At 42.4% G+C, this 14,718-nt stretch overlaps 1 protein-coding gene across 1 annotated transcript; it reads left to right on the top strand.

The window, feature by feature from the left end:
* Positions 1-5,318: 5,318 nt before the first annotated feature.
* LOC128265818 (uncharacterized) lies at positions 5,319-7,232 on the top strand. Its single transcript, XM_053002031.1, has one exon. It carries the CDS (start codon positions 5,319-5,321, stop codon positions 7,230-7,232), a length of 1,914 nt encoding a protein of 637 aa, XP_052857991.1.
* The last annotated feature ends 7,486 nt before the right edge of the window (positions 7,233-14,718 follow it).

Raw genomic sequence — 14,718 nt, 5'->3', positions numbered from 1 at the left:
AGAACGACCAATTAATAGGAAGTCTTCATTTACTGAGTTTTAATTTTCAACTGTTTTATTTCATCATGTCTCTGTAAGCAAGTAACATTGGGGAGAGATTCTTATTCTAGTCTTATCTATGGCCTTCCAGAGACCGCCCTGAGCTTGTCATTTGGGTTATAATATTTTGAAGGCTCAACAGATTACAAGTGCTAACAACTGTAACCTTACATGATATGAGTAACAGATCGTATTTATATTTAAGTGACATGCACAGAGCTTATAAAATCTTATCTTTGGGACTATTATCTTATTTCTAATAACCCACGGAGTGATTTGTTTATCCCTAACTTGGGAAAACATTCTTAAGTGCAATAATAGAGATCCCAATTACCCTGACAACACTTATCGTCAAAGACATTCTGTGACGCTCGCAGGAGGTCATTTTACATGTGATGTGTATATAAAATTGTGTTAGACTCAAGTTGCTGCTATGTTTATCTCATATAGTTATATTAATACGTGTTTATGTTTAAACATAAAATGAATATCGATATCCGATTTTTATAAAATTAAAACTGCTATTCAGTAATAAAAATACATTAATGTGTATATTGGAAAGCCCGAAGAACACAGTTGCTTATGTTTCCACTTTACTTTCAAAAGCTCTAATAAAATTTTTTCATAATCAAATTGGCTTCGCATAGATTTCTGCGCATTTAAATAAGCATAAATTATAGTAATAAAGATCTACACTTTTTTGAATTTTTTAAACACTTAACATCTCCGAAACGCGATTTTTTAAAGGAAAATGTTATTTATAATAAAAGTTAATTATTCTAAAAAGACCTAAAACTAAAAAGAACTTGAAAGAAGAAAAGAACTAATGATTTTAAGCGAAAAAAAAATTGTTACAGACGTTTTCAAAAAATCGTAATACCTGGTTAACAATATATAGCACGTACCCCTAGCTTTAATCGTTTTTCATTTCCAAAATGCCGCAGTATTAAACGGAGTATCGGATTGAGATGATTGAGGTGCCGTTGGACGCGTATAAAACGCCTGAATACAACCATGCCATGCCTCTAATACTCGACAAATTTTCTTTCGCACCTTCACCGGAACCAATTGACTTTCTTATTTTCTATATTTAGCGTTTTGGTTGCTCACTGATACTCTGATAAACTTATACTGACACTGTTACAAACAATCAACAAAATTAATAACAGTTAACCGGTGATTCGAATCATCTCGAAATTTTCAAAGCTTAGTCTCGAATTTACAGTGGGAGCAATAAAATTTATGGTCACCCCTTAAATGGTCACCCCTTATTCAGACGTTGTTTGTTTAATTTATCTATCGCATATCCTTTATTTGATCACTTTGGCGGGACGACCCCCTGGTGATTAATTAGTTATATATATTAATATTCACAACATTATAATTTCCATTTATTTTCTAGGAAATACGATTAACAAATTTTCAGAAAACCAAAAATGACTAAGTACTGATTATAACCAATTTTATACGGCTTTACAATAATTTAACTATTCCTGGTACTATCCGCTAATACTAGAATTAATGGCTGGACACAATTTTGGGATAACGAGATGAGCTTAAAGAGTTTTCATTTTCAAAAGCTGGTCAGCAAAACAGTTGTTATACGGCATAAACAAACAGCGTTCAATTATATGTATGCACTTGTAAACTTCTTGAGGGGATGCAAAAATTTGAACCCAGTAGGGATATCTAACACAAATAAAAGCTCCAGCGATGAGCCGAATCCGGTGGATTATGTGCTCTCTGCAAAACTTTGTTAACTAATCCAGTTGGGATCCAAAGTTTCCATGCGTTGGATTCTTGGACTTCATCACCCCTAGCATGCTCGGTACGATTACATACAAACTTATCAGAAACCCTTATATCTGGCAGTCGTGATGCATTTTGTTCTCCGCGACTTATTAAGACTAAGTATTCAGTAGATCTGAATTCTCCGGATCAAATAAAGCGTGTTTAAAAACTCACGTGAAATCCTCTCATCCACAAGCACGCTGGGCCCATCGTTATTGTCGACGAAGGCTTAAGCTGAAAATAATCTTGAATTGAATTTTGAACCTTGAATTTCCTGTCTACATATTTTGACGCCACCGTGTTCGTTTCAACATAAACGAGAACTAAGGCATTCGGGAAACAGTTCACTATCCCTACACTTGCTACATTCGCCTTTAGCGTTACATGTTTTGTCCTATCAGATAATCTACGTTATTTAGTTTGTACGAAATTTATGCGAAATTTATATGTTGATAATCGCTATGCAGCCGTTTTTTTGAATTCATATATTTGTATTCAACTTAAGTTTAGGTATTTTTTAGTGTCATATACCATTTGTGCTGCGCCACACTCTTGAGATTTTTAAGTGATAAGACTACAGCCAAACATGTCGGACACGCAGAAACCGTCTGGTTAAAATAAAAATAATACAGTCCACTCAAACTCGGGAATAAAACGTGTTAATTCATCACCCTTTTCGCCAGATAAAGTAATTGATTAACATGGATCAATTAAAACTACTGAAGGCAGCAAGGAGCCGTGCGAAGGCAAGCAACACGCGTTTGCTAGCGGCGTCACAAGATCCACGTGCGGGATCACCCTGGGAACTGGACGAAATAACAGTGTCATTGGATACCGTTTGGAAGGAATTTGAGACACTCAGCGACAAAATGGCTCTTTACGACGAGGAGGAGGGGTATGTCGATCCAGCCATCGACAACGAGCGGTACGAAGACAAGTACTTGCAAGCAAACAGCTTATTTCACTCGCTAAAACGGGCTTGCGAGCAAGCAAGGGAGAGCGAGGGAGAAAGCAACAACGAAAGACAGTCTGGCAACCTTGATGAAGCCTCATCTATTGCATCAGGGTTGGGAAACGAAAATCTGGTTCGTTTTCTACAACAACAACAGGAGCGTAATGAACGTTTGGCTGAGCAACAAACTACGTTTTTGCGGGCAAACTCGACAGCAAACGTAATGCAGAACGAGTTGTCAAAAATATACACAAATTCTTTTACTGGTGACTACAAGGAGTGGCCAGCATTCAAGAACATCTTCGAGAGAACGATTCACAGCAAGCAGCATTTGACAGCGATACAAAAGTTTCACTACTTAAAGACATACATTACGGGAGAAGCTGCTGACTTGATACGTCATATGCCAATTACGGATGCAGCTTACGAGTCTGCTTGGAATTGCTTGATTGAGCGCTATAACAGACCACGTCACATTGTAATTGCGAGGAATTTGAGCTCAGCAAAAGTGAGCCTGACAAAGTCTTCCAAGTTCGCTCACAGCAAAACAAAGCCAAGCGATCGTCACACGCCTTGGTATCAACGGAGGAAGGTGCTTGTGGTAAATGTATCTTTATCTGCCCAACGCTTATGGACTTATCAGTCGAGTAGAGACGCACCTTTGTTAAAGCTAAATTCTTGTGCTCTAATTGCTTGAAGTTCGGGCATGTGTCACGCAGGTGTAAATCCAAATTCACATGCAGAACTTGTCACAATCATCACCACTCTCTACCAAACGTAGAAGATTCTACTGCACACGCCGCTGTAACCAGGACACATTCAAGGGATGAGGAGCAGCGCGGTGACCATCAGCAACATTGCTCGTGTACAAGACACTCCATGCGCTGAATCTTCGTACAACGGATCAGCTACTACTAAACAGCCACAAGGGTTACGGAAAAGCGCATTGCCCACAGCTCTAATACTCGTTCGCAACGCCAAAGGATTACACACTTCCTGTCGGGTGCTTTTGGACAGTGGGTCGGAACTGTCATACATCTCCGAGCGATGCGTGCAGGCGCTCGACCTGGCGCGCTTGCCATCACGAATTTTGGTGTCGGGAATTTCTTCGATCAAGGCTGAGGCAACTTGAGGCTGCAGCGCACTGGATATTCAGTCAAGAATATCAGAACACACAATGAAGGTGCCCACGTACTCAGCAAAATTACTTCCACGTTGGCAAGACACAATATCAACGCCTCAGCACTTAAGGCGTTCGATCTGCAGATTCTGACTATCAATCGTTGGCGCCAGTAAATATTCTCTTGGGCAGCGATTGCGTTTGGACCGTGTTCACTGGTAAAAAGCTGTTCGACAGCCAGGGGAAGATCATCGCCATTTCGACCATATTTGGATGGGTCATTACTATGCACACGGCTATTGACATTGATGCATCACTTCGACGCAAACCAGAGAACGATGAAGTTGAACAACACTTTTTGAAGACACACACACAAGGGACCCCAAGGGGCGTTACATCGTCGAACTTCCGTTTAAAGATCCCAATAAGCAGTTTTCGGATACTCTTCAGGGAGCACTCGCAAGATTCAAGGGAGTAGAACGCCGTCTAATGCAAGATCCCAATTTGCGCTCACAGTATGTAAAGTTTATGCGTGAGTATCTCAACTTAGGTCACATGCGAAAACTATCGCCAGAAGACATTGATAAGAAACCAAATTTCTACTTGCCACATCATCCAGTAATTACCCAAAAGTTAAGGGTAGTTTTTGACGGATCATTTAAGGATACCAACGGAATGCTACACATTGGTCCCAGTATCCTGCGAAACTTATTCTCAATTTGTATCCGATTTAGAATGTTTAAGTTCGTCTTCTCCGCAGATATCGCCAAAATGTACAGACAAATCTTTGTGGCTGCCAAGCATGGTAGCTACCAGCGAATTGTATGGAGAGATGATGAATGTTCGCCTATCAAACACTATGAACTGTCCACGGTAACATACGGCACGTCTAGCGCACCATTTTTGGCAGTAAGAGTTTTGGATCAGTTAGCTCACGACCATCGAATTTCCCACTGCTGCGAAAGTCGTAAAGGAGGAGGTTTATGTGGACGACGTACTCACTGGAGCATACACAGAGGACGAGCTCGTTCGCAATCAAAATGAGTTAATAAAACTTATGAAATGTCCAGGCATGAAGCTTGGAAAATGGGTCTCAAACTCGCCACGCATTTCTGAAGCAACGCTCACTTCTGAAGGAAAAGGATTCCATTCAACAGCGAAGGTTCTTGGCATCCATTGGGATCCAAAGCAAGATACGCTCTCATTCAAAGTTTGCCTTTCATCAAATCCGAAGAACTCTAAGCGACACGCATCTTTGACCCGCTGGGTGTCCTATCGCCAGTGGTGGTACAATTCAAAATTTTGTTTCAAGAATTGTGGCTTCTTGATCTCGGCTGGGATACGGAACTTGCTCCAAAAATCGTTGAATGGTGGAACAAATGCCGTAACGACTTGAATTCACTACAAGAGCTACGTATGCCAAGATTTATTGATAATAAGGAAAATCACATCGAACTGCACGGATTTTCAGATGCTTCTATCAAGGCGTATTCGGCAGTTGTCTACAGCAGATTAGTACGCGCGAATGGTACTGTTTCTGTGTCACTCATAGCAGGAAAAACCAGAGTTGCTCCGCTGAAGCAGCAATTACTACCACGCCTCAAGCTGTGTGGAGCTCTGCTACTTAGTCGACTCATTTCTTCAATCAACACAAGGACATCGTCATACATGCGTGGTGCACTCAACCATCGTTTTGGCATGGCTTTCACCCCATCGAAGCTCAAAACATTTGTGGCAAACCGAACGACAGAAATACTCGATACTATACCTCGCAATGCCTGGCATCATGTAAATACTAAGGAAAATCCTGCTGACTGCGCCACGCGAGGCATGCTGGCTGCAGAACTCATTCATTCCGACCTGTGGTGGATGGGTCCTCCATGGCTGCAAGATCAAGAAAAACTCGAGGTTAAGTTGAGCTGCCAAAAGTTCTGTTCTTCTATTTCAGAAAACCATGGTAAAGAAGAGGTGAAGACCACCGCACTGACTACTCAGGAGGTCATCTTATTGTCACCCATCGAAGCACTGGCTCAGCGGGTCTCATTCTGGACAAAAATGGTTCGCATTGTAGCTTACTCCCTACGCTTCATCCAAAGGATCAAGGCTATTAAGTCAGGCACGCTGACAATTTGCAAGGGGCTCACGTTTGAGGAGATGCATGATGCTTGCATTCTTTGCCCTCAAGAGGCTCAGAAATGCTTTAAGAACGACTACAATCTATTGATGGAGAAAAAGCCACTTCAGAGCCGCTCCCAGCTCATCAAGCTTTCACCGATCATTAGCAAGGATGGCCTTCTTCGAGTCGGTGGACGACTGGATAATTCACAATTACCAGCTAATGTCAAACATCCAATTTTGCTTCCCAAATCGCACAGCATTACAAGGATGATTTTGGAACACGAACATGCGTCAAATCTGCACCCTGGAGTTTCAGCACTTTTTGTCATTATCCGCCAAAAATATTGGGTCTTTGGCGCACGCAACCTCATAAGGAATCTGGTGCACACCTGCATCAAATGTTTTCGCCAACGAAATCAAACAGCACAACTATTCATGGCCGATCTACCGGGGATTCGTATTACAGAAGCACTTCCCTTCCAGCTCTCAGGCTGCGATTACGCTGGACCATTTATTCTCATAGCATGTCTTCGTCGTTTCACGTCCCTGCGTGGGAAATGTTCTCAAATATTTAGCGACAACGGGACGAATTTTGTTGGTGCCAAGCGGGCTTTAGATGAAATGCAGCAACTTTTATCTTCACAGGAGCATCGTAATACAGAAGCGCAAGCTTTGGCAACCGATGGCATAAAATGGAATTTCATTCCTCCACACTCGCCACACTGGGGCGGAAAATGGGAGTCAGCGGTACGTTCTGTGAAATTGCACCTTCGACGCGTCGTGGGAAAGACGATCTTGACTTTTGAGCAAATGCAAACTCTAATCGCCCAGATAAGCGCGGTTGTGAACTCAAGACCGTTGTGCTATACACCTAACACTGAACTCACATACTTGTCGCCAGCCCACTTTCTTATTGGACGCCCACTAGAGGGTGATCTAACTCATTTGCAAATCAATCGCATGGACTATTGGCAACATTTGCAATCCATGTATCAAGGATTTTGGAAACGCTGGCACCAGGAATACTTAACATCGCTACAGCAACGTCACAAGTGGAACAGCAAGGAACGCAACATTTCAGTGGACAACGTCGTCCTTGTAAAGGACTCAAATCTTCCACCAGCAGCTTGGCAACTAGCCCATGTGTTAGAAGCTCATCCTGGACCAGATGGATTTGTACGCACCGTGTTTCAGGGCGGCCCGGGATGGTGATGAACGCTTGCAGCCGTTATTTTGAATTCATATATTTCTATTCAACTTAAGTTTTGGTATTTTTTAGTGTCATATACCATTTGTGCTGCGCCACACTCTTAAGATTTTTAAGTGATAAGATTACAGCCAAACATGTCGGACACGCAGAAACCGTCTGGTTAAAATAAAAATAATACTGTCCACTCAAACTCGGAAATTAAACGTCACCAATATGGTATAAAAAAAAGAAACGTGCCCCGATTCGATAGGTATGTGAGGACGCGTGTGGCGCGGTCCGATTGTGGTGACTAACGGTGTCCGTGGACTCCTTTCCGCTCGCCTCAGAGGTTAAATGTCTCGCCAGAGGGTCGGTTTGACACAAGTGGATTTCGCAGCAACACTTGAATTGTTTCGGCTGTTGTTGACTCTCGTAAGTATGCTGGTGTACCGCTGCTTGCAATATTTCTGGTGAACGTTGTTTTGTGCATGTGGGTGAAGTCAGGTTAAAATCGCACTGGCGCAGACGTCGGTGAACGATTCCTTTTTTGCTAAGAACTTGCAACACTAATCGATGAATCGGACGCTAATTGCACGAAGAAACCTGCCAAACACCTGTAGTTCACCCATGGCAGCAGGCGGCGTTGACTGGTGACGCGCGGTATACGACGTCACACCAAGCTCTTCGTGACCTTAATGAAAACTTTGCAAAGTAAGCGAATTTTGTAATTTATCTCAAACGAAGGAACTGTACGCTTCTCAATCACGTCTGCTCTGCGCTTTGTGTTGAATTGAAATTACCGAATGGCAGAAGAAGACTAAAATTCACCACACTAACGCAATGGTTAAATAGCCTGATATTACTATGCCGTCTTTATCTCTTGTTTTACACCGCGTGTTTCAGTGCAAAAACTGGAAAGGAATGCGAGCGAGAAAATGAGATGGCTATAGATTCAAAATCTGCAGCCATTGTCGTTAAAACTGTTCAGGGTACACCAAATGTATAAAACAAAAATTTTCTCAGTACTTGCAGATCCTAGCAAATGTAAACTTCTTGAGGGGATGCAAAAATTGGAACCCAGTAGGGATATCTAACATAAATAAAAGCCCCAGCGATGAGCCGAAACCGGTGGATTATGTGCTCTCTGCAAAACTTTGTTAACTAATCCAGTTGGGATTTAAAGATTCCATGCATTGGATTCTTGGACTTCATCACCGCTAACATGCTCGGTACGATTACATACAAACTTATCAGAAACCTTTATATCTGGCAGTCGTGATGCATTTTGTTCTTCGCGACTTATTAAGACCAAGTATTCAGTAGATCTGAATTCTTCGGATTTTAAATCCACTAATAGTTCTGAATCACTATATTCACACATTCAAAGCATCAGCTACGCTATTAAGTAAACCTTTTCTGTGTCTCATTTGAAAAGAAAATCATTGAAAACGAATAGCAAAGCCTGCCAAATAAAACTTTTTGTTTCATTCACCACAATAACGAAGCGTGATGGGTAATTACCATGAATCTTGGTCCCTCCACGTACGCTTGGAATTTCTAAATGCTTTTGACTACCACGAGACATTTTAATTCACTTACGAAAAAATTCCGCTGAGGTCTAGATAATTTTACTGACATGTATGCTATAGGAATTTTTACACCATCATTGTTCTCCTGTTCTAATGCGCAGCCAAGTCCATGTCGACTAGCATCGCATATCGAGAGAAAACTGTTTCTGCAAATCTGGGGTGATTAAAACTGGGGTTGAAATCAACATGTTCTTCAAATCAAACTGGCGTAAAAGTTCGTAGTGTTTTCCGTTGGAAACCTTGTTTTGACCAAAGCACAAGAAATAGAGCGAGTAACCAGAATACATGTGTACAGAAGCTCTCAAAGATTCACTTATTTCGTTAAGGTGGAGATGGTTGTCAAAATTGAACTGTTCAGGCGCTCACTTGCGTTAGCCCTCGGAGAGTATATAGCTGTACAAGTGTAAGAAACGCAAAAACGAGTCAAGAACGCTTTAAAGTAGCCGCGGTTAAAAATGTTTGGGGTACACCGAATGTATAAAACAAAAATTGTTTAAGTACTCGCAGAACCTTGCAGAAGTAAACTTCTTACACGAATGCAAAATGTGAAACCTAGTAAAGTGATCTACCATAAATAAAATTCCTATGAGTCCCTTCTTGGAACCCGGGTAGGGTCCCAATCGATCCATGTAAAGTTTTTGAACAGGCTTCTCAGAAACTATTGCTTACCCATTGGTGGTCTCAACACGATGTTTGAACTTTTCGTTGAGCGACACGCTGAACAGTTAGAAACGAAGTTTCGGATTTGTGTTAACATTCCTGGCCAAAGCAAAAAGCGTTCCTGCTGGCCTAGGGACTCAGACAGTTATTCAATAATTAAGTTTTAACGACAGATTGTCGGAGTTGATTTTACACGAGCAGTAGCTCTTTATTCTTTGGATATCAAATCTGAACTGAACTTAAAGCTAACATAAATGAAACCCATAGCGGCCACTCCAATGGGTAATGCTTGCCGGCTATGCACGAGCTTCCGGCCAGACGCTGTGTCAGCAATTTGGCCGGAGCGAGCTGTCGGACGATCAATCACTGCCGTCGCCTTGTTAACTTAGTTAACTACGCCGCCCTCGGCCGACCCTATTTGGGCAATCACCTCCCTTAGTTAGGTCGTGGATCTCCTGGCTTAAGTGACTCTCCGAAAAGTGAGGCCGACGCAGATCAACGCGCAGCAAATTGCTTCCGCAACTAGCACTATCTGAATGTGAGCGATAGATGTTAATATCCTCCCCGAATTTCTTAATATGCTCCAGGTTACGGTCACTCAAGCGATTAAGGTATGGAAGGCTAAGCATATCGTGTTTCAAGGTGATGTTCAGGGAGGGCGAGCAGCTACTCCTGGTGCCCTTCTATGGGACGTGTCGTGATTGACGTACCGGGTCTCGTTAACCGTGGCACACTCAATGAAGGTGATGTGGTGTGTTGTTCGTAGGTGGACGTAAGTGCCATAGTCCACTCTCACACGATCCGGGCGATCGCTTATGATGATGATTCCATCATCCACGTAGGTGACGGGGTGCAAATCGCTGTGTTGGATATCGCAGTGCGCAGTTCCTTCAGCGTGGAGTTCCTGGGCGCATGATTTTCTCAGCGCCAGTTGGCAAAATGTGGCTCCAGGTGACACGAAGCAGCTTTTAAATGTGTGGATCTCTCCGTTGCAATCCGCTATAACTAGTCTAAGTATTGAGTGTGACACGAGAAAACGGCGATTTTGACGCAGGCTGACTTAATTTTTGGAAATTTAATGATGAAATGCAAAATGTTAACGGATTGTAATATTTTTACGGACGCAACGGACAATATATCTTTGATGGGGGTATCTGTGGGCTCCTAGATCCACACACTTTCCAGGTCAGCATGATCTAATATGCTAGGGCTAACGATATTGACTTTGGCAAGAGCTATTTCGAGCAATAAATTTTGCAGCTTTCCAAGACAATAACATCTCGTATAGGTGTCCCGAGTCTATTTGGGATTCTTTAACCGACCTCAGAATTTGGCTGTCAGTGTCGGAGTACTATTGATTTTTTCTTGTAATTTGTTGTTAATATTTATCTGTGTATTGTTTGCATTGATACGTTGAAATTCATTAAGTTTGATTTTCTTCAAGGTCCTCCGCGTCTGGCGTTCCCGCCACTACTTTTAACGCCTCTCCCAAGAAGTTAAACTCTTAGCTACCCTATGGTGGTTGCTCCCATACTAAAATTCGTCCATCAAGGATGGGAATGTACTTGGCCTGCGAGTAGTCTGTGACGTGTGCCGATGTTAAGGTCAAAAGGAATAGCAGAGGAATGGATGTGAGCCTGTAACTTTGGATTTATTGTAGTGTTTTATGTAATTTGGGTAGACACCACCAAAACATAACAGATAAGCGTAATTAAACAAAATGCGCGTAAATGAGTAATGAGTAAGAATAATAAAATAAAACGTGATAATGACAAAATCTTATGCCAAGTGGCTAGGGATAAAAAATAGAAAAAAATTATCAGACGAATGGCAACATGGTTGTGCTTCGCCTATCTAAAGCTGTCCTTGTGGACCACCCTCCCCTTAATGGGGACTGTGGTCCCGATGTCCTCTTCCACAGTTTTCTCCTCGCATAACGGTGAAAGCTTGTTGCCTAGTCTCCTGTTAGATTTCACAAGGACTTTGTCGCCGACATTGAACACTCTGTTCTGTCTGGAAGCATTTTCCCTGTTTCTCAGCTTATTTTGGGCATGCCTTATCTTATCCTGCATTTCTCATTGTGGGTTACTCGATTGTGTGACTACCACGTCGGCTGGTCTCTTATCGATGACCGAATGGATAGACTTATATTTGGCCTTGGCCAGTAGGATCAACTCTACGGTGTCGCTGATGCCTTTGTCGATTTTGAGGCATCTGGCAAGCTCCACCAGAGTGCTGGTGAAACGCTCCACTTGTCCGTTTGAGACGCTGTGGACAGCTTTCGATATGCTGTCGGCGAAACTCGTACTTTCCTCCATTAACGGAAAAGTAAGTTTTTTCACGGTCACGCTCTGCCAGTGTGATCTGGTGGTAGCCAGACTTCATATCGAGAGTTGTGAACTATTTAGCTTTGCCTAAATTACCTAGTAACATAGAGATATTTGGCATGGGATAGCGATCAGCTATTGTTCAATTTGCGAAAGTCCAATACCAGCCGCAATTTCCGGTTCAGTGCCCTTTTTATCTTCTACCCATATTGGGTTATTGTCGGCGGACTTAGACTTTCGGATTATGCCATTTTTTAGTAACCCTTGGATTTTGTTGTTGACGAAATCTGCTGCTCCCATTGGGTATGGGTAAGGCTTGGCATAAATGGGATCCTCACTAACAGTTCTGATGGTAGCTACCACCGACGTGTTGTAAGGTAGGGCCTTTGTGAAGACTTTTTTCCTTTATTCGAGCATTTTTATAAAGGCCTCCCTAGCTAGAGGCGGTACGTCCGAGCAATCAATTTTGGTGAAATTGACATCGGGGCACAATTGAAATTCTAACTTTTCTACCTCGGAGCCCCATTTGAAGTGGCCAAAAGCTAGACAAAATGATTCCCCTCCCTGTTTTAAGAGGTCAAGACCGATGATAGCATCAAAGAAAGACAAACCTGGTAAAATAAAAAACGTAGCCTTGAAGTTGAACAGGGAAAAAAACATTTCTTAGTGATGTTGGTGACGCCATGGACAGAATGTATCGTAAATGGCGATTCTACTGGGCAGACCCCTTTCAATCCTTCGTATGGAAGGACGAAATTTTTTGACGCGCCCGTATCTACCAAAAGCTTCATATCTATTCCTCTACTCTTCGTCTGATGACGGCCAGCCGGGATTTCCCCCTAAAAAATTAATAACGTCCGAGCCGCGCGGAGTACTTCTGTTCGGTTTTGCCTACGCTCTGCGCGACGGGGCTTACCCTCTGCCTTTTGTGCGGGTCCGATCGATCGGAGACGGCCGGCTTTCTGTTTTGGTATGCCGGGGCCTGAAATGGCTTAAGCATCTTGGACACCAATGGGTCGATATCGTGTGTTTGAATTTTTTGCTGATTTGCGTAGCATAGATTCTTACCAGCTCCCTAGATTAAAACTCGGCGGGCATCATTCCGGAATTTGTCGCATAAGACCTTTGCCGCCAAAGCGTCGTACGACATGGTAGCCTTATTTGTGATGAAGGTGAGCTTTTTCTCAACCTCATCGTTATACTGCAGAAGGGAGAGATTTCCCTGCCTAAGGGTACCCATTTCCTGCTCGATAACATGCATCGGTCGCTTATCACTGTATGTAAAATCCAACAGATTTATAATCGCATGGAAATTTAACCCCGTGCCAAACGAGGACAGAACTCCTCGGCAGGGCCCTTAATTTTACTCCTTGTGATAACAGCCGCCTGATAATGGCGCGAGCTATTAACACGATCCCTAAATATGCGGTATGACGCTTTGCTGTTTGCCGCCAGGAAACATATGTTTCTTGTGCCTCCGTGAACTCGGGCAGACACTTGACCGCGTCCAGCGGCTCGTTGCACTCTACGTTGCCTGCAATATCTACGGGCTCGTAGATCTGTACCTGAGAGGTTTCTACAGTTGTGGGCGCAATCTGTGCAGCCGCCAACTCACCGGCCAAATTTTCTATAGTTCCGCGCAATTCATTTTCTCTGCGCAGGTCTTCGACAGCTTTTTCTCTTAAGGCATTGTTAATGGCAGCCTGAATGACAGCATTGAGCTGTTCTGCGCCTATAGCCATATTTGTATTTGAACGGGCACTAGTGGCTGCTCGTATTGGTGTTGAAGCAATATGAAGCTTCTCACTGTCCGACTCTGTGTCGCTTTCTTGTATTATATTCCTATAAGTTAGGAATGGGGAGCTATGCTAAGTTCAACCAACAAAGAGTTGCATGACTAAGCAGCTTTATATAAGCAAAATTGCTATAGCCAAGGGATCGTGGCGGTTGAGCTGCCGATATGGTATACAAAGAAGCGAAGCTAAACAGAATTGGAATATAAACGTCGCGGTTTCGGATTCGAGTAACGGCGCGGGGAGTGGGGTGGGGAAGCAATAAAAAACCCAAAGATTGTTGAGAGGCTTATACAAAGAATTTTAGGAATAGGCTAAATATACAACAACACAAAAGGGCTGAAATAAATGCCCATAATTTGATGATACAGTACCGTCGTCAATAAAATTATTTTAATAAATTCCCAATTAATTTGTTTAATATTTGCATTTTATTTATGGTCGTAATGTATGAGATATTCCGCACTGAGAAATCTATTTGGTTGATATATTTTTATCTTTACCAATTAAAAATGCAAACAAAACACAGAAACAAATATAATAAAAAATCGACAATTTAAATCGTCAAAGAAATAATAAGTACATCAATTAATATTTTGTTTTTTTTTTTAAATTAACACGAAGTTATGTAAGTGGAGCTGCAGAAATTATTCTGACAGCGACTTATTTGGTTTATTTATTTGACGTTAAACATATGCAAATGCCGGGGAGTATAATGATTGAGGTGCTCATTATTATTTTAACGGGTATTTTACGTCTGGGCGCTAATTAGTATAATGGTGAGGTCAAGTAATAAGTGTCGGTGAATGGCGGCTTCTCCTGTCTCCTCAGTGAAAGTGGACGTCAGGTGCACTGCTGCCTGCTGACTGCTGGCTGTTGGCTGCTGTCTGTTGGCCGGCTGGCCGAAGAATTCCCAATGGTGAATTAGGAAGTTTACGTTGGAAGGGTGACTGCCCTTCTTTACATGCTTGCCTAGGGACTCAGACAGTTATTCAATAATTAAGTTTTAACGGCAGATTATTATTATTAATATCGGGGTGTTCAGTGTACCGCGACCTGTAAGATCTATTGTACCCCCATTCAGAGCCTACAGCTCAGATATCAACCCACTTCCTCGAATAAAGTCGAGGAGTTTTAATG

The sequence above is a fragment of the Drosophila gunungcola genome, unplaced genomic scaffold (assembly GCF_025200985.1).
Source record: "Drosophila gunungcola strain Sukarami unplaced genomic scaffold, Dgunungcola_SK_2 000161F, whole genome shotgun sequence".
NCBI lineage: Eukaryota > Metazoa > Arthropoda > Insecta > Diptera > Drosophilidae > Drosophila > Drosophila gunungcola.
The sequence above is the reverse complement of the archived record's forward strand: the minus strand, read 5'-3'. Positions and strand labels throughout refer to the sequence as shown.

What these genes read in the sequence shown, in the direction of transcription:
- LOC128265818 (XM_053002031.1), top strand. Translation starts at nt 5,319, where the DNA reads ATGCCAAGATTTATTGATAATAAGGAAAATCACATCGAACTGCACGGA.